General features: G+C 41.1%; 1 protein-coding gene across 5 annotated transcripts in view; it reads left to right on the top strand.

Annotated features, from left to right (window-relative positions):
- Positions 1-318: 318 nt before the first annotated feature.
- Positions 319-24,654, top strand: part of LOC128373107 (Kv channel-interacting protein 2) — a 99,960-nt gene continuing 75,624 nt past the window's right edge. For 4 of the 5 annotated variants that reach the window (XM_053333359.1, XM_053333358.1, XM_053333353.1 and 1 more), the window contains exon 1: positions 319-391. In XM_053333359.1, coding sequence (XP_053189334.1) covers positions 319-391 — 73 coding nt within the window. Of the gene's footprint in view, positions 396-24,654 lie in introns of all 5 variants that reach the window. The other variant, XM_053333356.1, reaches the window with a different exon arrangement.

The raw sequence follows: 24,654 nt of genomic DNA, 5'->3' as shown, positions 1-24,654 counted from the left end.
TTTGTGTGTGTAGTGAGGCGTGTGCGTGAGCGCGTGCCAACGCATGTGAGTGCCGACCAAAAGCGCGCTGGGTTCACTCAGCTCCTGGATGCCGAGAGCGCACGCAGAAACAGACAAGGGAAATTACGACTTACATGGCTCTCCTTTTTTATTTATGGCAAACCAAATATGACTTGTTAACTGTTGTATACTCTTAGCCATCCTCTGTGAAGGCAAAAAATCCCCCAGCACTCTCAATCTCCCCCTCCATAGTCAGGATCGCCCAAGATATCACTTGTTTCCTACAGTTCAACATTCCGGAGCACACACACGGGGAAAATGAAGGCGAAAAACCGTGACCAAAGCTTGTCGGATTCCAGAGAGCTGGACGGATCCTATGACCAGCTAACGGGTGAGTGAACCAGCGTTTGGAGCACCGGTGGACGTTGTGTGATATCTTGCAGGAAAAAGATTCAATATGTAAAGCTGACAATCTATAAGGACCCTAGTCTGCTTAACTTCAGGTGGCTTGACGTGCCACAACCTGTTCGCTATTAATCTCATCACCTCACGAAAAAGATCTATATTCAATGATCTTATGGATATTCACTTATCATTTGTGGCGCGCAAGTTTATTTACTTTATGTACTGATTTTTTAGCTTCCATGGTAACAACAGTTTCCTATATGATTCCTATATTTGCTTCGTTATCCCACTATAGTTCTTTTTTTTCGTAAATGATAAAAGAAAGAGGGGTGATGAGTTAAGATCAATATCTGATTGGGGAAAAAAACATTTACATATTGAATCTGTTAATTTCAATGTTGCATGTATATGTGGTTGCGTAATGTGGTGCTTAATGTTGGTGGATGATGGGTGGCTTGTGTCAACAATTATGAGACAAAAGTGTGATGTTTGCTTGCCTGGCTCAGATATTGGGAGACCACGTCACTGTGGCCGTCTTGTCTGATGAGAAGAGCGACCTGATGCCCAAATTGTGGAGCTCGACCAGATTCTTTTGCTTTGGCGTGTTATCACTCTAAAAGAGAGGAATGTCTCATGTCACCTCGGTCTTTATTCGGGCTTTAGTCCGCCCCTGTAGTAATAAATAAATGTATTAATGGGGTTATATTAGTTTTCTCTGCAAGCGCAGCAGACATCTGAGCGTGACACTAATGGGGAATATTCAAGTGAGGTAAATTCGTGCGTACTGAATTTGTGAGTGACTGCTCAGTGGTGTGAATAAAACTTGATCCAATATTGTCTGCTAAGTAAAATTATGTCTCTTTCCCTCTTTGAGAGTGTGTGTGCATTTGGGCTGAGTAAGCTGATGGCACTCTCACAGGAGACTTGACATTATGGTCATATATAGCGAACCATTTCATTGAGTGACAGTGAGCACACCTGTGTTTTGTATGTGCTCCTTTGTGAGCTGAGCACTCTCTTGAGGTGTTTTCCTGTCACCACAGCCTTTTCGTTGTCATTGCTCACAGACCTCACTGCTTATGTGAGCACTGTCTGCCTGTTAAGTGCCGCCTGCCTAAATAAAAAACCTGCTTTTATGCCTGAACACATCTCAGGCCTGCAGAGGGAAGTTGTGCCTGTCCAGACAGCTGTGTGCCTCGGGCTCCATGGGGGACACCCTAATCTAATTTTTCACTTGTGTATGCATTAGCAGCTAAGCAGTGCTTTGACACAAATTGAATGCATCCTAAATTAAGAGAATATGGCAAGAACCGTGTATGTTGATGTGTGAGTGGGTATCTGCCAGGTAAATATATTTGTGTGTGTGGGTATAAATGTGTGGGTGAGTTAAGAAGCAGCAGTATCACCATTTTCAATGGTCTGTTTTTGAAAGTTGAAATGAAAAATGTAGGAGACTTTGTTCCACCAAATTCAAGCTTTACAACTCACCATAGACTTGTAACTCATGTCAACCAACCCACACGCTGTGCTGACCGTTATGCCTGGACAAACAGTGAGCTTTGCAGAGCTTTTCAGAGACTGTACAACACACTTAAGCAGCTTGACTTCTTTTCTTCTGGCAGCTCTTTTTGCAGTATCTTTATTCTGCAACTTTACCCTTCATATCAAACATATTGTAAATGATTCTTATGTGTGACTGTGGATGGAGAGTAAACTTTCTGTAATGTAAATCTTTCCAGAAGAATCATCATTTTTCTCTTTTTAGACATTTCATCTCCTCCCCTCTATTCAGTCAAGTTTGTTGAAACTGTCCCCTGTGCCTGACTGTCCACAAGAAGTCACAATGCTTTTTTAATAGTTGAGCGAAAGGAGAGAAAGGGAGACACTACAAATCATTCAGTGTGGCAGAGCAATTTACTCCTGGCATTATAGTTTTAATGACTTTTTCAAAAGCTGTAAATTGCATGGTTAATTCATCTTTGTAAGACGCTGTCAACTCCAAAACATACTTATCCCTGATAGTTTACATGGTTATTAACTGCAGCTCTTGCCAATAAGAGTCAGTGTAATGAAGATATGATGCAGCTAAAGCTCAGAAGAAATATTGCTGGTCTTTTGTTGGTGGTATTCATGTTATCTGACCTGAAAGTGGCCCAGTGTATACTGCATGTTATGTTATGATATATTTTCTGCCATAGACTACTTCTGGGGACATATTTCAAGAGCAGTTAATTGGGGACAGCTTGTCTAATTAGGGACTAAACAAAGCTGTGTCCCCAATTGGGAAAAAGCTGATTTTTGGGTCAGTAGTTAAGGTTAGAGTAAGGAGTGGGCAAGTGGTTTTAATGGTTAGGGTTAGGATAAGTCTCCAGGAAATGAATGTAAGTCTACGTAATGTTTCCAAAAGTGACCATGATCTGATGTGTGTGTGTGTGTGTGACAGGTAATAGGTGTTTCTCTGCATTATCCCCATTTAAATTCAAAATGTATGCAGTAAATAAAAAAGTATGCAGTATGATGTGAGTGCATGGCTTTAAGTGGATTTTTTGTGTGTGGGAAGGACGGCTACAGGTGAGTCATTCTTCTTACTTACAAGTGTTTGTGTGTGTATGTGTTTGTGTGTGTGTGTGTGTGTGTGTGTGTGTGTGTGTGTGTGTGTGTGTGTGTGTGTGTGTGCGCATGCGTGTCCTCACAGCAAATCTGACCTGTGTTGCTTAAAGGTAGTGTGGGTGGTCTCCAATCACAGTTTGAGTGAAATGTAACCCTCTAGAAATAACTCCCTCTCAGCCTGCTACATTGTACTGAAGTGCACCCCACTGTGTATGTGCATGTGTCGGAATGTGTGGTAGCTTGGTATTCCCCGTTGTGTTTAAGTGCACCGGCTGAGAGATGAGAGGTAATTATAGAAGCGTGGTGCAATAATCTCTTCTTCTACCTCACAAGCCACACTCAAGAGGAATCATATCACCTAGACACACACAAATGAGCACACACACACACACATACTATGGCTTATCTATATATGAATATGCAGCTATTATCTCAACCCTGTCATAATTTCCTCTGCTTCTTCCAAGTCTAGAATATTATTGTATCTGTATCAGTGCTAATGAACACAAGTCTGTCAATCATGCATCATGTTCATGTGCATCCCCTCATGTTTTAGTGAAGGATGTTACATGTAATCTTTTACATTTTTTTAATACTGTAATACTGTAATTTTTAAATCTTTTCCTAATACTGTATGTTTGTATTATATTTGTATTTGTAAACCTCAACAGTCTACCTTGTATTTGCTGTATCATTCAACTCCAACCTAAAATTCATAGATGGTTTGGTTTATCTATTTAGCATTAACTCACCTGAACCCTTTGGTCTGTTGCAATAGTGGGGCGTGTTTCCAGTGCGTGAAAAACAACGTCCTGTGCACCTTATCTAGACAGTCCCAGCTTTAAAAAGGCAAACCAATGCATGACGTCACACCTCACTATGTCCATCAATATATATGTATATATTAGGGCTGGACGATTAATTGAATTTTAATCTCGATATCGATTTTGGTCTCCCACGATTATAAAAACGTAATAATTGACTTAAAACGATTATTGTTCCGCCCACTTGTGACATAAATCCAACGCCCCCGTCTATTCCAGCAAGTTCGCCCCTTATGTTAGACCCACTGGAGGAATGGTATGTTTCTGCGCAGATCTGGGGAGATTTAAAATGGTAGAAAGGCCTTTGGTTGACAAGAAGAAAGGTAGGACTGGGACATCTTCAGTGGGGACATTTTGGCTTTGAGTTGTTGGAAAGAAATAGTGTGCAAACTACGTCGCACTATCGTGTCTGCGCCCCACAGCAACCATAATCGTCCAGCCCTTGTATATATACAGTCTATGGTCCAAACATGCCAAAACTTTCTATTTTGTCAATTTTTGCAATGGGGAGTAGGTAACCCTAAGTATGACTCTACATGGAGAGATCAATAGCATAGTCTTGAATTTGTTCTATGTGTTCAATTCCATTTTACCCAGTTATGGTGTATTACAACGTATATATGTTTATTATGAGGTATGGTCAATTCTTGCAGCTGTTATCTGTAGCTCAAACATCTGTCTCAAGGACCCAAGGGAACATGGAATCAAATATGTGCATACTTGAAAGAAAGCCTTGTTTGTGTGGTTGTGTTTGCAGAATGTTAAGGTATCAGGATAATGGGATATGCAATGATATCAATCTCTCAGATTAACTGAATGTTTGAGCTGTTCGCCCACTATAAAGCAGCAACAAATCCTTATACTCACATAAACTTACATACACACACATCATTATAGATAAATTGCCACATATGAGGACAGCACAGACAGATGGAGGACTCACTAGACAGGCAGGTGAAATGAGAAGGTAATTTAATACAAAAGAAACAATTCAGGTTTTAAAGGTAGAAATGGGAGCTAGACCAAAACAGGTAACCATTTCAAAGTGACAATGTAGATAGACAGGTGATAAACAGGCAAAAAGGCTCAAACCACAGGACTGACAGGAACAGATAAAGTCCAGGATTGGATAGGATCAGATGGCTAGAAAGCAATTGTCCAATAAAGCAATTTCGATGAACTGGCCAAGAACAAAGGGAAAGGACTATTGCAAATAGTCAGGACTCAGGAGCTGATTTGGGAGTGGGCAGCAGGTGCAGGCAATTATAGTGTAGGGACAGGTGTGTAGACGGAGAAAGGAGGGAAAGTCCAAGGGTGTTTAGTGGAAAAGTTTAAGATGGCAGGTCTGGGGAGTTGGAGGGAAGAACATGGTTTGGGGAATGAGGAACAGATAGTGAGTTGATCATGACTTAAATGTTTACATTCAAGCTATAATTTCTGTTTTGTGCCACAGACACATATTATTAGGTTGCTTGAGGTGTATCTTCTTAACCTAACTTAATATGTCCTTCATTTTCAGTTGAGTGGTCTCACACAGCAGCTCAGTTCGTAGCTCCAGTAAAGATGTTTGGACAGTTTATTTCTCACAGGCAGCCCTTGATTAACAATGTTAAAAGCAATGACATTCAATTCTGTGCCAGGCTCTAAGTCACAATAAACCTCTCTCTTAACCAAGATATAGGGTAGGGGTGTTGCGGTGAAGGTCATTAGCTGGTCTGTAAACCACATGACACACACCCCAACCCTGGTGACTGATGCGCCTTGTGGTGAAAATCATAATTTACAATTGCTAGCTCAAACTGATTTCAGGGCAAAGGTTGCCTTCATAATCGAGCCTGTAAGAGTGAATGTAGCCCAGGGTCACCTTGTCAGCATGGCTGTTTTTTCTGCAGCTAGAATCACAATGGCCACTGGCACTAATTAAAAGCCTTGATTTAATGTGTCATCCGATGTGCCGAGGCGTGTGTGACATGCATTGGCTCATCAGGTATCCCCTCTGGGTGCCTGGGCCTGGGTCTCTCCTGGAAGTGCCATATTTGCTGATGTGAAATGACTGCATTCCCATAGAGTGGAATGCTTGGAGTGGTTCACTTAGGCTTATCTGTCACATCAGTAACGTCACTGTATGGATGGAAAGAGGAAAGGAAGGAATAATAAGATAGGAAAGGAGAAAAGGGAAGAAACTAAAGGAAGGACAGAAGCCAGTAATGCTCTTTGTGAATCTGTCACAATCATACCCATCAATGTAATCCTGAGATAATATGGGTGCTGCACACTTGAGAACTTTGTACAGTACCTCTTGTGGTAAAATGAACTGGATGTCTGCATGTAGAAACTATACATACAGTAATTGCCCATCCATCCTTCCCTAATGTCCCCATCATATTTCTAAATAATCTGACAGTCTCCACTTTCTACTCAACTCTAATTCTCTTTTTACCTCTGTCTACATCACACTCGTCCCGCTCACTCTGTCTCCACTCTCACAAATCAGATTATATAATATCATGTACGTATATTTCTGTCACAGTGTGTCTTCAGCATCTCACTTCCCATGTCCTGATTCATCTCACTTCTCCCTCCAGGCTCTCTGCTCCCATACCTTCTCTGCTTTCCCTGTTGTCCATCTTCGACCCAAACTCTCTCCCTGACCCCTCTCGTCATCTCCTCCCATCTCTACAACCCATCCAGGTTGCGGTGGGACCACAGCTTAATGAGGCTGGGAGCTACAATCAATCCTAACGAGTTTTAATCTTTGACCAAATCTACAGAGGGCCGTCCGATCGTTAATTAAAATAAACCCCACTTACCTCTCCCCTGGTCCTCGTCTTCTCCCTCTCCCTGTAAACACATTCATTTATAAATGCCTGCAGGGGGATGAGGAGAGAGGATGGATGGAGAACAAAGCAACAGGAGATAAGAAGATAGTAGGGAGGAGACCAAACATTTTGGCTGGGAAAAGTCAATATGCATCTCACATTGAGGATGAAGGAATTACAGGGCAGTGGGGTAACGGAAATTGAAAGAAATGTTTGATACTGTGTGTTACAAGTAGTCAGAGGACTTTTCACATCAATCTGACTCTGTTGCCTTGTCAGAGATGTTTATCAAACAAGCGACTGATTGATTGACTGACAGAAAATGTCTCTGAGCGTGACGATACCCAATGCCATTCACTGTGTGTCTCTCTCTCACTTCCTTCAGTGCCCTGTCACTCAGGACATCTGATCTGTATTAGAAGAGGACTTTATGTCCATTAGCGCAGCCATTCTCCATTAGACAGATAGTATATCATTGCTATAGGGAGAATGAGAGACCAGCAAACAGCCAAAAAATGTTACTATGTACAACTATGTAGGTCAAATCATGTTCCTCTTTCTTTTGATTCATTCAGTGTATGTGTGTGTGTGTGTGTGCATGTGTGCTTGAGAGAGAAAGAGCGTCCTCTGTCATCAGGGGTTATCAGTATGTCTCAGATTGAAGATGAAGAATTGAAGCAGGTGATCACTGTGAGGGTGTGTTGTGTGTGTGTATGTGTGTAGCTATATACATGGTGGGGAGGATATCTGAAGGACATGCATGACTGCAGTCACTGTAGGATTTTGGGGAAAAGGATGTCTGGAGTGTGTGCCCTTTCTTTTTTCTTAACTACAGTCCAGTTTGGTGACTAACTCTGGTAGTACATTTGTCAGTTTTTGAAAAAGTTGCTGTATATGTCAACATGAACAAATAAAGGCCAGGGAAAAAAAACAAGGATGCCTCTTATATAATGTGCATGGCACTTGAGCATAAATAGCAGTTACCTGGCTGATAAAAGCAGAGGTGTCACTTACAGGCAGACAATATGTGACTGTAATTTAGTTGAGAACAAGCTCTTTTGAGGAAATGTATGCTTTTGACAGAAGGTTCTTCAGTAACAACTGCAGTGTGATTGACAGCATAGCAGAGAGTGATAAGGAGAGAGGTGGAGGTAATTAGAGGAAGCCTGGGGTTTGCTCCTGTCAAAAGCAAAAAAAAGCTAGCATGCAGGGAGAAACACACACACACACACACACACACACACACAAACACACACACACACACACACACACACACACACACACACACACACACACACACACACAGAGTTTAGACCCGAGGGATGGCAGCACAGGAGATCACTGCAGCTGGTCTTACAATCAATCAGTTCTGACAGAACTTTGGACAAGGTCTGGTCAATAACACACACACACACACACACACACACAAACACACACATAAAGAGAGACACACACACATACACACACATAAGCGTGCACACAGCTGTGAAACAGGGAGAGGGGAAAGCACAGTGGGCAATATCTATCAGTTAGCCTACAAATCAGAATAAACTCAGTGTCTCCCCATGCACACAATGAGCCAGATGCAAGAATGTGTTCGTATTTTTTCTTCTTAAATCTGTCATATTTTTTCGTGAGGTGAAATTTTCGAGTGTCGGATTCACCAAACACTCGTATCACCAGGAAACAGTCGTAAATGACCTTCGTAAACATGATGAATCCCACCTGTTCTAAATGAAGGCACCGAGAATAGTAAATTAACATGAATGATGCCCCCAACATACCATATAAGGTCAGACGACCGGCAGGTTGTGGAGAAGCTCCATTCATGAAAATGGCACTAAAGAACTAAGAATAAGAACTTCACTAGCTCTCAGACTGAGGTCCCACTCTCAGAAATAGATCAACAGAAACAAATAATTGTTAAATAGTCTACTTCTTTATACTAAATAGCCTAATAATTTTACAAACAGAGTAATGTCATCATGATTATGGATTCAGAAGTGCAATTTAATGAACAGGACATAGTATACTGCACTTGCTCATTGCCTACCCCTGTAGTTCACATCCCTTACTCAGGGTTCTGTAAAATACTGACAATATAATATACACTCAGCCTGCGGATCGACATTATTAATTTCTCTGTTAAGTGGTAGTCAGCATACAGTGATGTTAAAAAGAAAATCCAAGTCAGTTGACTCTGAAGCTCAACCGCTGATGTTACACCTGCTGCCGGACTGCTGTGAGCACAGACCTGCTAACACCCGGGATGACAACGCAGGGCAAGCCGGCAGAAGAAGTTGGAGATGAGGGTAACAGTTCAACAGCTCGAGTTCTCTGTGTCTTTTGTGCTGATAAACTACAGTAGGTTACATCACTCTGTAGTATAGCGATCATATCGTGCTTGGCTGTATTGTATCATACAGTGTTGTTTGGTCTTGATCCCCGTGTGGAGGTGTTATGTGTTCATTAAGTGATTATCATATCTTTCTTATCTAGTATATGATGTCACCCCCCCCCCCCCAAAAAAAAATGTGTTACACCAAAAGACATGATATTGTTGGCACACCATTAGACAGTAACAGTCATGTCCTTTGGAGGACTGCAGGTTGGTTGTGCGTGACAGGTACGACAGGTCTGCACCACTCGTAAATTTTGTTCGTACCTAAGAGAAAATCCAAAATACGAGAAAATTGGTGAATATGGCGAATCCTCGTAAATAACTTGTCCGCATGGTTTAAGAACAAATCTGTGCGTACAAGTGGTTCTTGCATCTAGCCCAATGTCTAACTTATAGCCCAATCAAGACAAGTTTAATGGAGAGTGTTCTCTGCTGTTTACAATCAGAGGTGATGAGGAGGCATCTGTACAATATGATGTAAAAGAGTCAGGAGAGTTTAACGCGAGTCTCACACGGTAACTACTTTTCACCAACATACATTTCTAAAAAAAAAAAATTCTCGAGTTAAAAAAGAGCACATGACAGCCTGAATAGAGAGGACAACACTATGGATGATAAGGCAAACTCCTGCAAGAACATGAAGTCTTCCCATCCAACACAGTATGTCTTGTCAAGGTTAGCTGCAATTTATGTGGAAAAACAACCATTGTGAATTGAGAGAAATTGACCACAAGGGATGTAAACTGTAAAGTTGGAGGTGAGTAAGCTCTCTAAAAGTGAGGTGAATAGGTGATCTGTGGATTTGCACCATAACACGAACTGTATTGTAAAACATCATCAAATATCACAGTGCTGTCTATAGTTCACAAGCTTGATCTGCGTCTAAATAACCCACATACAGTACAGAATAATCTCAATATTTATGCTTGTTAGTACATAGTGTAGTGTTTGGCATGTTAAACAAGCTGTTATTACAGTACAAACGTCTATAATATTACGAAACAATTTGATATTGTCCAGCATAATTAGCTCCCTTGGCAGGCCTTTAGCTGCCCTTGCTCTGCCCCAAAATGTCTGCCTTCATCAATGCACCACTGTCATCCTGGGGCCAGGTTGTCAGAATGGCCATTTCCTGACAGCTTGGTCTTTATCTCTCCCTGTAGAGATGCTAAAGTCAGCCAAATCCTCAACCAGCTAAATATGCACAGTGTGACAAGGCAGAAGGAAACAGGACAAATTGCATTCGGGAGGCTACGATATGGTTTATGGTATTACAATTGTGTGAGAGATGGTTATTGAGAAATGTTGAAGTGCTGAGCTGGTAATTTTGCGCTCTGCTCCATAGAGCCATGTCAGTGTGTCCTGACTCGACTGTTGATCCGGCCTGTACTTCTTCACACTTGTATATTCTAAAGACATGGACTTAAGAAGTCCAGCAACATACTCATGTACTTGAAAATCCATTTGCTTTAATCATCTCCATTGCACACTGCTCACACAGGGTGTTTGCTTGTTGGCTGTGGGGCTTGAAAAATCCTAACCCCAACACACAACCCCCCACCACCACTATCTCCCTCTGGCACTGGTAAACCGATTACTCACACAGCAACCTGACGTTCCATAAGTGCTTCTCCTCAGGCGCCATGGCCTGGCACCAGAATTTCATAAGCGTTAATGGAGTCCACTAATCAACACACACATACACACACAGGCAGACAGAAACACACACTGGCAGGTTTGATTGATTGGTGGAGTGACAGTCATGGCAGTAAGGGGATCGTTACCGACCTGGAGCGGAGCAACAGCACACACATTAGCATCAGAGGTGGACCCGGACCTAATGTCATAGGCTATATGGAGTGGAGAAAGAGGAAACACTGAGAAAGAGAGAGGGTGGTGATGAGGCTGCATAGTGAGAGAGAAAGTGACTTTTGAAGAAGAATAAAAGTACCCACTTTTGTACATAAAAGTTTAATTTAAAACGTACTACAGTTGCTGTGTGCAATGTTTTACACAGAGAAACATCTTTGCAGTGTTTTCAAAAATATTGTGGTAAAGCATAAAACTAATTTGAATTGGTTGGATGAAAGTGGCAACCTCTCAGACTGTAGAACATATTCAATTCAAATCACTTCTATAACATTTCCCTGTTATGAAAAATAAATGAAAAAGTCAAAATAATCATACATTTAGGGATTTTAGAATTACTGACACACTAAGGGATAAAGTGTCTTATAAATACAACTATTATTGGTCACCTTCCACAGTAGGTGGTAGCTTGAGGTGATGTAATGTAGTTGAGCACCTGCTCACATCCACTCATCTGCTGTGCAATAAGATTTTCTTAGCAGTTCTTAATAGTTAAAGTAGTCTTTCAAGCACCGTCTCCTCTGCTGGAGACAGTTTAATTGTTTTGCATCTAAAGAGCCTTATTTTGGTTTCCAGTCATGTACTGTGTTTGTGCTGTTCATTTCACCACAACTTTACTAACTTGGTATGCTGAGATTTACCGCAACTCTCTTGCTGAAGAAGGAAGTGCTTAATTCCATCCAAATATCCATGGGAGGGTACTATCAGCTTGTTGGGAGGCTAAACTGTTCTTGCTTGTTCTTTTCTATTATTACATGACTCTCAGTGAGTATAGTGTGACTTACAACATAATGCTCACAGCTTTGTTTCCCACCTACTGTACCAGCCAGTGTTTTTAAAAATAAATGACAGCAACAGGGCTGTCCTAAAATCCCACGAAGTTGGACATAGTATGATAATGTATTTACCGTAAATGCAAAAAACAAAACAAAAACAAAAACTGAAATGGAACATGTCCTGACCTCCTTTCTAAAGTGAAGTTATAGAGTGTCTTGAACTCTCCGAAAATTGCATATTACAGCTTTTTTCTTTGCAATTTGTCAGTAAGTCTCTCTGGGCCTCTGAGCATCACCTGACCTGAAATGTCCGCTGTTGCCAACATCACCACACAGCTCAGTGTGGCCCATGGCAGCCTGCTGGAGCCAGGTTGTGAGAGGGGACACTTCTTGACAGCTTGGTCTTTATCTCTCCCCCAGTGAAATGCTAAGGTCAGCCAAATCTCAACCATCTTCAGGTAATTATATATTTTTCCGGCATTTCAGAACAGGACACTTTGATAAGCCTATGAAGGACAGGCAGAGATGAAAACACGTAACAGGATAAACACAGTCACAGGGATGAGATATTTAGTATTAGTTTAATTAATATTAATTAATAATGAATACAAACTGACTCAAAATGCTTTCTCTTTATTTGATGCATTTGTAAAATCAAATTTCCATGCACGACCAAGTGTGATATTTAACTGTGACTCAAATTTGGGTGTCAGCAGCAATACCTATTAAAAATAATATTACACGTAATTATGAAGGCCGTAATGAACAGTGTACTTGAAGAAAGTCACAGAGTAACATCTGTGTGAAGGTTGTTTTTATGGTCACCATCTTTTATTTTACAACCACAAGATGTTTGCTTCTAATGAAGGTGAATTAAGGCGATGCAGTGCATGCATTGCAATGCAAACTCAGAGAAAGTCATTAAGAAGGGTAATGATTATTAATGAGGCTGGTATGAAACATACACATTGAAATATGGACCTGTTGTTCATGACTGAGAGAGGCTCTGGTGGATTTTGGCTTCAAAGACGACTTTACTGACGGTGCATAATGGCATAACTGACTCTCACTGAATAGGATAAGCACAGGGATTGAACTAGTTAATTAAAGTTTCATTTTTAAGTTCATTAAAATGCCTGGAAAAGCTCTCGCCATGGTTTAGCAATGATATTCTTTTTTTAGTACGTGTCTGTGTGCACGTGATATGTTTATGTGCATGTAGGAAGTCTACAATTCTCAAGCCACTTCTTTCCTACCTCTCCTGCTTTTCCAATTTAGTCACTTCTGATTTCCTTATGGTTATTAATATATTTGTCTGTCAAGTCTGTGGTGGTTGCAATCATGTTGAAATCAGCCACGTCTGAATCCTGTTCCAGGTTGATAAGACTGGTTTACTTCTGAGGCTAACACAAATCTTATTGATTTGTTTAAATGTCTCCTCACTCTTATATTAGCATAGAGTAATATACAATACCTGTAGGTAAGCATACTTGTCTCTCTAAAATGAAGGCGGGGGAGGCACAGCTGTAGCCCATTAACTTCAGTTATGTAAGTAGCTTGCCGTAAGGACCAAAATGAAACTTGACGAATTACTGAGGCTCTCTGCAAGCCGGTGTGTGCACTCGGCCAAAGATAGTTTGGGAAACAAACTCCAAGTGAACTGTAGTAACACACATCGTTGCAGGTTTACAAGACCATCATCATTGACAAGCTTGTCACAATATCACACTTTCTTGGTGATTATATCCAGATTGGAGACAGTTAATCAAACAGAAAGATCACCAACTACTTTGAAAATTAATTAATCGTTTTAGCGATTTTTCAAGCAAAGGAAGTACAAAATAGAAATGTTTCCAGCCCCTTTGATGTGCTGCTTTTCTCCCTTTTATATAATTGTAAACTGCATATCTTTGGATTTCTGAAGATGTCTCCTTCTGAGAGATGCATGTTCACAGTTTTCTAACATATGATAGATTAAGTGATTACTAGTAATTACTAGCTGCAGTCCTAATTCTCTCATTAATCTCAGTTTATCAATGTGGCACTAAAATGGAACCCCCAGTATTTTGAGAAACTTAACTTGTAGAAAGTGTACAAAAGTAAACTTCATCTGTTATTTTGAATGTGACAGATGAATATTTAATCAACATTTTATATCCTATGCAGTTATTGTTTAGGCACAAGCTACAGATGAGCATTAATCAGACTACCACTCAGAGCTGTAGCATTTTTGCCTACTCAGTCAGGTTGGTTTCAGTTCCCAGTTGAACTTTTGAGTTATTATGTTATTTAGTTCCTGTTTGAAGTTGTTGGTCATGTTTCACTAGTTTGGTGGCTGTAGTAGCATTTCAGGGTCATGTAAACTGTGAGCAGGTCAGGAAAACATCCTAGTTGTGTGTGTTTTTGTGAAGGAGTGTCTGTGTACAGTACTCTCTGGGCCTGATTTACTAAAGGTCTGCGTGTGTAAAAACGTGTGCAAACTTGACATCACCCGCAAAAACTGTGCAAATTGATCTACTACCGCAGCACACTGAGGTTTGCGTCTTGCAACTGTGCAAGATAGTACACGCTGTCCATTTAGTACGTTTGCCATAATGAATAGGTAATATGGGGTGTTTCAACCCCAGTGTGCAAAATACAGGGAGGAGAAAAAGCAAATATGTTATTTAGCACACACATTGTGATTTACCAAACCTGAAGGTTATATTTCTGATGCTAACTGTGTCTATAATAATACCTTTGAAGGGCAGGTATTAACCAGCTGCGCACTGCGCTCAGATGACTTTTGTCACTGTGGAGACGAGGAGATGAAGGGACAATGACAGAATACGCACAGGACAGAGTTTTTCCACCTGTGTTATAAATTTGGTAGATCACCCACAAAACACACGCAAACGAAACACGCAATCTATTGCACCGTGCATGCAATTTAGTACCCACTATTTGGGATCTTAGTAAATCAGGCCCTCTGAGTAGATCTTGACATTAGGGAGTCTTCAGAGTTTGCAGAGATCTATTTCACATTCATTTCACATCTTCTCTCACCTTCACTCCTCACTCTTCTGCCTTCCTTCTACTTTTGTTTTTTTCTTCTACATGCCATGATTTTATAAATGAGAGGCGATAACAGGTAACAATGTTTTTGTTTACTGCTGTATCCCACTCTCCTCTCCTCTCCTCTCCTCCCCTCTCCTCTCCTTTCCTGTAATCTCCTCTCCTCTCCCCTACTCTACTCTCCTCTCCTTTGCTTTCCTCTCCTCTCCCCCCTCAGATTAAAGTGGATGTAAAGTCAATAGTTCCAGCTCCAGTTCTCATGCCCGGGTGGCCACAATTCGTGAGTAGGGCATTGGGCATAGTAATGGAAATCGTGTGTGTGTGTGTGTGTGTGTGTGTGTGTGTGTGTGTGTGTGTGTGTGTGTGTGTGTGTGTGTGTGTGTGTGTGTGTGTGTGTGTTTGTATGTGTGGAGGTTGTTTGACACAAGAAGGTTTATTCATATTAGCCCTTGAGTTCAGTGGGGGCAGAAGGTTGAACTCATGATTAAGGTCGTAGAGTTAAAGAAGCAAAACATAGACATCTTTCTGCTAATCAGATGTTATCTGAAAGAAATGAGTCCAACTCACCCAAACGACATGACAGAAAATAACAGTACTGGTGAATAATTAGTAATGCAACAAACTAATCTCAGTAATGTTAGTCCCTATGTTACATATTAATATGATGCCTAATACACATATGTTCACGTATGATCTGGTTTTATGCCATTCATTATTGTCTTATTTCTCTTTAATTAATCATGCACTCGAAAGTGATTAGTGTTCCACATGATGTATTTATCCACATTTTTGGGAATGGTTATTGCTTTTTGCATTAGTAGTTGTGTGTGAGTCAGACCTGATTAAAGTTTAATTTAAATTTAAAGGCTGCTGCCTGTCTTAGGTATGCCTGTCAAATATCACATTTAGGGTCTGAGCACCAAACAGTGCAAAGGAAACTGAAGGAATTATTATTATAACGGCGTGAACTCTGAACAGTGTATCAAAGTCTTGCGTTTTCACAAAGTGTCCTGTGGTGACTAAGTGAACCTTGATGTTTCAATGTGAAACAGAAACCTCAACGTAGTCACAGTGCCACCCACTTTTACAGATGTTGTACTTTTATGAACTCTGCTTAGCAAGTTGAACATATCCAATTCAGATTTCGTCAGAAAAGGCTAATTTTGATGTTTGATAAGATTCCTGGTCTGAATACATTTATAGGCCCATACTGAATCATAGTAATAGCGCCACCTACTGGCAACAGGAAGTTATAGACAATATACTTTGAATAACTACTTCTAGCTGGTTAACCAGATCCACCTGAAATCGGTCAGCTAATTTGTAAGACCTTGATGGTGCTAAATAGTGAGGCTTTTGAGTTATCATCAAAAGCTGTTGCCATGGCGACACACTGTTTGCTATGAAACAGGAAACTGTTTTTGAGGGGCTACACAGATGTTTGAAAACTCACAAAATGTGGCACACGTGTCAGATGTTTTGATGTTACATGAGTTGTGGACTTGGTTGTCAAAAAAATTGCTTGAGGGCAAAGTTAAAGCTCATACCTTTAAATTTGAATTAGATAAATGAAATTTGTAGGCACATTTATCATGTCCAGAGACATGAAAAAAAGCCTACATACTGTATGTATACATATATCTACATACTGTATATATGTATATATACATAACCTGGCCAACTTCTAATTTGATGGGTGTCATGTAAAGATGAGATGTAAGAAGAAAAGTTTAAGAGGCTTAATTGAATGCTGTATCCATGGCAACGCAACAAATTTCAGTGTTTTGCCATAAAACAAGAAGTTGTTGTATCTTCTATGTATCATCCAACCTGCACCTAATTCCTCATGGTGGATAAGAGTCCCAGCCTGAAGACACCTATATGTCAATATTGAGACATACTCAGAGCACCACCTACTAACAACAGGAAGTTAGCCTCATGTGACAAACATCATGTGATTTATGTGTAATTTACATTGGGTGGTTTATACATGATATACAGCAACTTGTTGTCTAATTAGTATGTGTTCTGAAGCACCACATGGTAGATACAGGAAGTGATATTCATCGCCTTCGTGCAACATCCCATAAGAGTCTAAGTCTGAACCGATTTACAGGTACATACCCACAACAAAACCCTTCAACTGCAGCCCACCCCAACTTACACAAAGGTACGAGGGCCCAATAATCGCTGCCTGCAGCTTTAATTTTGTCCTTGTTCAATCTCAGTCTTTAAACTGCGTCAAATTTGAGTTGACAAGGAAACAGCAGGCATTCTCAGACTTGAAAAATTAAGCTTTCAACAACCACCCGCAGGGGGAATCTGCATCATTAACATACACTCTTACATACACATACACACACACATAATGATTTTGTTGAGAACAGAAATGCACGCATACACATACTCACAATCACACTCATATGCATTCACAGTACAAACAGTCGTTTTTCATTTTTTTGAGGGCAAACTGTGTCTTCACTTAATCATTGAGGTTTCTGGAATGAAAACAAAAATCCCCATTAATGGAAGTACTTATAATCTTACAATCTGAGATCTTCAGTGGACCAAATAAGAGCTAAATCAGAAACATTTACAAGGCCCTATTATATTATATATGCAAATTGCAGATTCAATTCAATCCCAGTATTTAAGTTTTTTGTGCATGTAATACAGTAAACTAAGAAACATTGAATAATTCATATTTTTCCTTAAAATATGTTTTTGATTTGTAATTCTTGGGCATATGATTAAGTATCTTTGAGCTCAGTGTAAAGCAGATCAAAGATTACTGGTTTCCTTCTTGTGTGTGTGTGTGAGAGAGAGAGAGAGAGAGAGAAAGAGAGAGAGATAGAGAGTGAAGGGAGGATAGAAGGGTTAGGGTTAGGGTCATCTCTAGAGGCCCCCTCTGTCGTCCCGCTCTGTGATAGTGATCGTGGTATAAAAAGTGAGAACAGAGACTAGTCGCTTGACATTAGATCCTTTTTTTTTCTCTGAAACTCCCACATTTCTATCAAAGAAAAATCTAACATGTAGTTAAATGTGAACAGGGCAGGCAGCCAGATGTAAACATACACTGATACACAAGCACAAAGTGACTTTATAAGCAACAACAATTTAATAAGCTCAGCTATTACCCTGCAGGTCAATTCTTTTAAAATGAAATGACTTCAAACTTGGAAGGACCTGATCATCTGATGCTGTATCTTTTGTTTTGTTTAAACAATGCAGCATTTAGTGAGTAGTCAAAATTCCAGTTTTCATTCAAACGATCCACAACACACACACAAACACACACACACACACACACACACACACACACACACACACACACACACACACACACACACACACACACACACACACACACACACACACACACACACAAACTGGAGGTGAGGCTGACGCCTGATGATCTGTTGATTCAGACCCATAATACCACAGCTGCTCTCTGTCAGCACCTTCAACCATCTAGAAAAGAACCTCTGTCACCGCCTGCCTGCCTCTTAGTCTGGCTACATGTCAGCATAATGCTTATGGGAAATATTTTTAGCACCTCTCTCTTTTGTCCTTGAATAGAGTGCATTATTACCAAGGCTGGGAGGAGGGGTGGGATTGGGTATTGCATAAAGTTGTACAGGTGTTCCTAATAACCCGAGTCATTATTTTTTCATGATACACAAAATGCAAACAATGGCATTGTTCAACGTTTGATGCCATCTTATGCGACAAAATTTTGGGCCCCACGATCTATAGCGCATGGTGTGAAGCGCGTGGCGCAAGTGCCATTGGGGCGGTTCCAAATCCACTTTTGCTATCTTAACGGCGGAAAAATGGTCACTGTGCCAGGCACATGGTCTAAAATGGATGGACTTAAGTCCCCTCATTACTCATAGGCGTGTTTTGGGCGTGTTTTTGGGTGCATTTACCCAGCAATGTGTTTCAATAATAAAACATGAGTCACTTTTGCTGAAAAGAAAGTTGGCTGATGAGCTGCTATCCTCACATTTAATTCATATAAAGTCTGGAATCTGGAGTGAGGGAGCAAGAGTGTGCTGTAAAGAGTGACTGAGCTTGTGTGTTTGTGTTTATCTATCAATGCAGCGCGTGAGAGAGCAAAGTGTCCTGAAAGCTTTGTGTTGCTGCTTATTATCACCGGACCTTTTTATTTATTTATTCATTTCCAGTACAAATTTTCATTGTTATATTAAGAGAAGTTTATATTGTTATTGCTTTTTGAGGAATAAAATTCAATTGCTGCACATTTGCTACATATACAATGTTATTATTTACTTTATTTTTAGTACATTTCTTAAGCATAATTTAATTTTCAACGTGATTTGGGCCAGTTGTTGTTGATTGGGGCAGCCAAGTAATTTGACATATTTGAACAATTTTTCAGGGTCCGTCGGATAGTCAAACCTCGGATTCAGGAGGAGCAATGTGGTTTTCGTCTGGGTTGTGGAACTGTGGACCAGATCTAGACCCTCTACAGGGTCCTTGAGGGTGCATGGGAGTTTGCCCAACCAGTCCACGTGTTTTGTGGACTTGGAGAAGGCATTCCACCATGTCCCTCGGAGTCCTGTGGGGGGTTCTCTGGGAGTACAGGGTATCGGACCCCCTGATACCGGCTGTCCGTTCCGTCAGAGCTTGGTCCGCATTGCTGGTAGTAAGTCGGACTTGTTTCTAGTGGGGGTTGGACTCTGCCAGGGCTGCCCTTTGTCACTGATTTGTATGTGCAGCCAGGGCATTGAGGGGGTCCGCTTTGGTGACCTCAGGATTGGGTCACTGCTTTTTGCACATGATGTGGCCCTGTTGGTTTCATCAGACCGTGACCTCCAACCCTCGCCGCCAAGTGTGAAGCGGGATGAGAATCAGCACCTCCAAATCCGAGTCATGGTCCTCAGTCAGAAGTGGAGTTCAAGTACCTCGGGGTCACAAGTGAGGGAAGAGCGGGAGATCAACAGGTGGATCGTTTGTGGCATCTGCAGTAATGCGGACTCTGCACAGATCCATCGTGGTGAAGAGTCAAGTCAAGTCAAGTCAAGTTTATTTATAAAGCACATTTAAAAACAACCTCAGTTGAACCAAAGTGCTGTACAGATATTAAAATACAATATAATCACACACAATATAATAATAAATAAAAACAATAAATGAATAGTAAGAGCTCAGTTTTAAAAAAAAAAGAGGGAGCTGAGCCAGAAAGTCAAGGCTCTCGATTTACCAGTCGATCTTCGTTCCTACCCTCACCTATGGTCATGAGCTTTGGATAGTGACCGAAAGAACAAGATCCGGGTACAAGCGTCCGAAATTAGCTTCCTCCGTAGGGTGGCTGGGCTCTCCCTTAGAAATAGGGCGAGAAGCTCGGTCATCCGGGAGGAGCTTGGAGTAGACCCGCTGCTCCTCCGAGTTGAGAGGAACCAGATGAGGTGGCTCGGGCATCTAGTTAGGATGCCTCCCAGACGCCTCCCTGGTGAGGTGTTCAGGGCACGTCCCACCGGTAGGAGACCCTAGGGGAGATCCAGGACACGCTGGAGAGACTATGTCTCTCGGCTGGCCTGCGAACACCTCAGGATCCTCCGGGAAGAGCTGGATGAAGTGGCTGGGAAGAGGGAAGTCTGGGCTTCCCTGCTTAGGCTGCTGCCCCCACGACCCGACCACGGATAAGCAGCAGAAGATGGATGGATGGATAACGTAATAGTTACTTTTCCTGGTAATGAATTACTTTGACATTGATATAACTACTAACTTGTATTGTATGTGTGACTTTGTGCTCTTGAGTCAGTGACGGAGACTGTGTTACACCACACACACACACACACACACACTAAGAAAAGAAAAGCCCGAGACAGATTGTGTATGTATAAGTGTGTGTGTGTGTGTGTGTGTGTGTGTGTGTGTGGCATGCCTACAACAGAGATGGAGAGAGAAAACAGACAGGTGTATGTTCCTGTTTCCCAAGTCTGCATCTCCTACTTTGATGTGTCTTTACAGCAGCAGAGACAAATTCATCCGTCTCCGTTTCTTACCAGCTCTTCAACAATCCTTTGCACTCCTCTTCACTTAACTTTGTATTAGACAGGCAGTCTAAAGATAGAATGGAACAATGAGGACTGCACTACCGCTCTGCTCTAATAAGCAATGATTGGTACTTTTGTGTTTTTTTTAATGGCTCAAACTATGAAATAAGAAGAGCTGAATCAAGCCTGTTGATCTGCACTCGCAGGTTTTGGCAGCTGCAAATAGTATGATGGTGTATGAAAGAAAAACTATTGAGGCTGAAAAGAAGGGAGAAAAGTGCTGGTCAGCTTTCTTGGCACAAAAATGAAATGATGTGTCTTAAAGATTTGGGGAGCCTTGGTAATGCTGATGAAATGGTTTGTTTCTCATTTGTTAGTCAAAGTATCAGCCGTCTTGGCTTAGTAGGAAATCCCCCTTTCCCTCTTCTTTAACATCCCTTTCTCCCCTGCTGAATTTGCGGCCTGCATTGTGGCGGTGATGACAGCAAAGCTATTACAATAATCCCCCTCTCCTCTGTTCTCCTCCTCACCTCCTTTATCAGCCCCTCGCCCTCAACCAGTATGACTGTAACGTGAAGACAGATGCTGTGTCAGAGTATAGGTTTGCACTCAACTCACTCAAATAGGAATTGTGGATTGTATTGAGTGGATTGTATTCATACACACAGACCAACAATTACTTCTTGCAGTTGCTTTTGATGTCTTAATATTATGCATTCACAGCATCATCTCCTTTGTGTTGTACCAAATCCTTAGACCACTCAAGACAAAGTAGTTCATCACCAGGAAATGCACACAATCAACGCTTGATGTCACCTTTAAGGTGGTTGTTGGACAGCAATAATGCATCACTGTGCTAATAATCACCTGCATGAGTAGTGTGAAACGAATGAGGCGAGTGGAGTTTTCACTTTAGATTGAATTTCAAATTAACTTTATGCATTGTATTTACCTTTTAAAGGCAAAGCTGTTTTATGAGATGTGTTGTTCCGAACATAATAGGCTTGTCCTTTTTATCATCTCTTCCTACTGTAGGTATGACTCATGCTTATATTGTTAGAGTTACAAATGAAGCCATTTTTATGTGGGTCTTTGTTTTCTTTATGTCCTTGTGTCTTTGTCTTTCTGACCTTGTTGAAGTTTTTGCATTTTGAGTGTAGCACTTTGAAAAAGTTATAGACAGATGGGATATAAAGGAGGGTAATGGTGCTGGCTAATGGCCCAAAATGAAAGTATGATTTCGTACACACGCACGCCGACAAACACACAGACATGTGCGCAGACATATGCACACAAAGACACAGGAGGACAGGCCCATCTCCATCCCTGTGTAGGTCTATAAAACTGTGACATTTCTCTACAGCTCACCTCCCTCTCCTCTCATCGTCTCCTCCTCTGCCCCATTCAACTAAATCCTGATGGGGGAGCCTGTTTGTCTTATCGCCCTCTGCCAGCTGTGGTTCGGATTGGGGATCTAGGGGTCTCTCCTTCCCTCAGCTCTCCCCACGCTTAAAGACAGGGGGACAGTGATTTGGCACGCTTCACACACACTCAAACAATTAAAGCATGCATGCGGACACAGAGACACACTGACAAAAACACACATACTCACACATGTACACACTCGTGGAGCTCATCCAGATTTGAGCTTTTAGCTGCAAGTTGTGTGTACCTTAATAGTAATGTTGAAGAGGGAATATTGTCTGACTCCCTTTCTGCTGGCTCTTCCCCTTTACTCTCCTAATTTGCTGTAGTTCCTCTTTTTGCTAGACTCTGTAATGCCATCTGCCTGTGGCTGTTAATGGCTACAACCAATCTCTATTCCCCCATTCTCCTCACTCACTTAAAGCACCTTAATGAACCACCTGTACACTGTATATGTGTGTATAACGTCTGTTATAAAGTTATAATGTCTGTGTCTTTGTGTATGTGTGTGACATCTAAACTGCCAGAGGGTGGCCCCCTGCTCTCCTACTTTGAAATGAGAACAGAGGAGGTGGAATAACTGGCAGCCACAAGGAGCATATGTGCTGGTGTATTAATGTGAGAGGCCTGAGGTTCAAGCCAATCATTGAGATTACTCTGGCAAAGAAGTGAGCCTGAATTTAGTTAGTTTAATTACAGTATGTGGTTCAACACAACGGAAGTGGACAATTTATCTTATTATTGGTTTATGATTTTATCATTTATTTTTATATGCTGTCCCTGTCACTCCCTGGCCTTTCAGATCCACGTACCATTAATATTTGTGTTGGAATCTGGAAAACTGACATTGTGCATTTAAAAACTAATTGTACGGAAAAAAACAAAAAACATTGAGAGGGGTAAAAGGGTGATAGTCGTGAAGTAACCACCAGGCAGCAGTTATCTCATCATGTTAATCTGGCAAATGTGTTAGCAAGCAGTTGCCTATTTATACATCCAGCAGATATAGAGCATGGTGAGTTGTGTTTCTAGTGACCTGATGAATGTAAATTCAATATATACTCTCCTACTAGCTCTGTTTTGGTCTCTACCAAGTCCTGAGGGAAATGCTCACCGACTGGTTGCTAACTTTTTTTAAAGATTTTTTTCCTGGCATAGACACCTTATTTGACAGGAAATTACAGGAGAGAGAAGGGGGATGAGACATGCAGAAAGGTCCGCCGGCCAGGAATCGAACCGGGGTCCTCTGCGTATATGGCATGCACCAGGCACTCGACCACCTGCATGCCTGGTTACTAACTTTTAATATTCTGGGCAGGTGGCATACAACAGGTTTATCAGCTGCCTGATGTTTCTGTAGTGCTGGTGGGAGCAGTGAAAGTAAATCAAAACAGAAATTGTGGGTTTTAAAATTTAAATAATGGGCTTGACAGCACCACTGTTGGACTGGGACTGATGGTTTATCACCATTTTCACATTATGCATAGTATTCTGGACTATGGTTAATATAAAAACAATGATTGGAACAGGTTTAAGTAAAGACACACACACATGCAGAGCAAAGACTGTGTGTTTATTTCTGCTTTAGAATATAACCACCATGAAACAATCAAACCATGAAAGATTTATACTCTCCAGCACAGCTTGATGACCCACAGTTAATGTACTGTAGCAGCATATTGTGGTCATATGGTTTAATACTGTAGTAAACGTAAGTCTAGGTTATTTTGCCAGCTGAATGTTTTCTTAATTTTCAGTTTAATTATGATGATGTTTTTTGGCAGGGGGCAAGGGGGGTGTTGCCCTCTTGTGACTAAAAGTTTCCTAATCAAACTTTAATTACTCAGCCTCAGTGTGTTCAGGAGGGTAGAACAGATTGCTTTAAAAAAGCCCAACTTTTTTACCAGAACTGAAGTTGGTAATTGGACCGTCTTTCAAGATTTTTTTTCAGACACGCTTGCCGAGACCAGGCTAATTAAGCTCACACAAATCTCTGACTCTTTCACATCACTTTCACTATACTCTGACTTTTTCTATTAAAAGTGAGGTTCTGACAGGCAGTGGTGGTGGTGGTGTGGCTTACAGTACAATAATGCCTTTGTTTATGCTGCTTTCCGCGTCACTTTCAAATTACCTGACCACCAGAGGCAGCAGTTTCAATTTGCTGGAACTTATTAATAAACAGATGTCCCTCCGTCTCTCAGCATCGCCACAAGTGGGAACTATGTTGTTTAAATAGTTGTATCAAGATATCCCTTTAAAAACAACAGGACTGTGTTTTTATATATTTACTTCCTAACTTTGGATCTCAAGTGGCTGTTTGATTATTCAAGTGATTACTTTGACCAACAAATATGCTGTACATGTGCACATGGTATGAATGTGCTCTCTATTAATCGGTTTATTCAACCTAAAAAAAAAAAAAAAGCCAATACTTGGGTTGGCTGA

This window comes from Scomber japonicus, chromosome 14 (assembly GCF_027409825.1).
Source record: "Scomber japonicus isolate fScoJap1 chromosome 14, fScoJap1.pri, whole genome shotgun sequence".
NCBI classification, from domain to species: Eukaryota; Metazoa; Chordata; class Actinopteri; order Scombriformes; family Scombridae; genus Scomber; species Scomber japonicus.
Note: the sequence above shows the minus strand (reverse complement) of the source record. Positions and strands in the feature narration are given on the sequence as shown.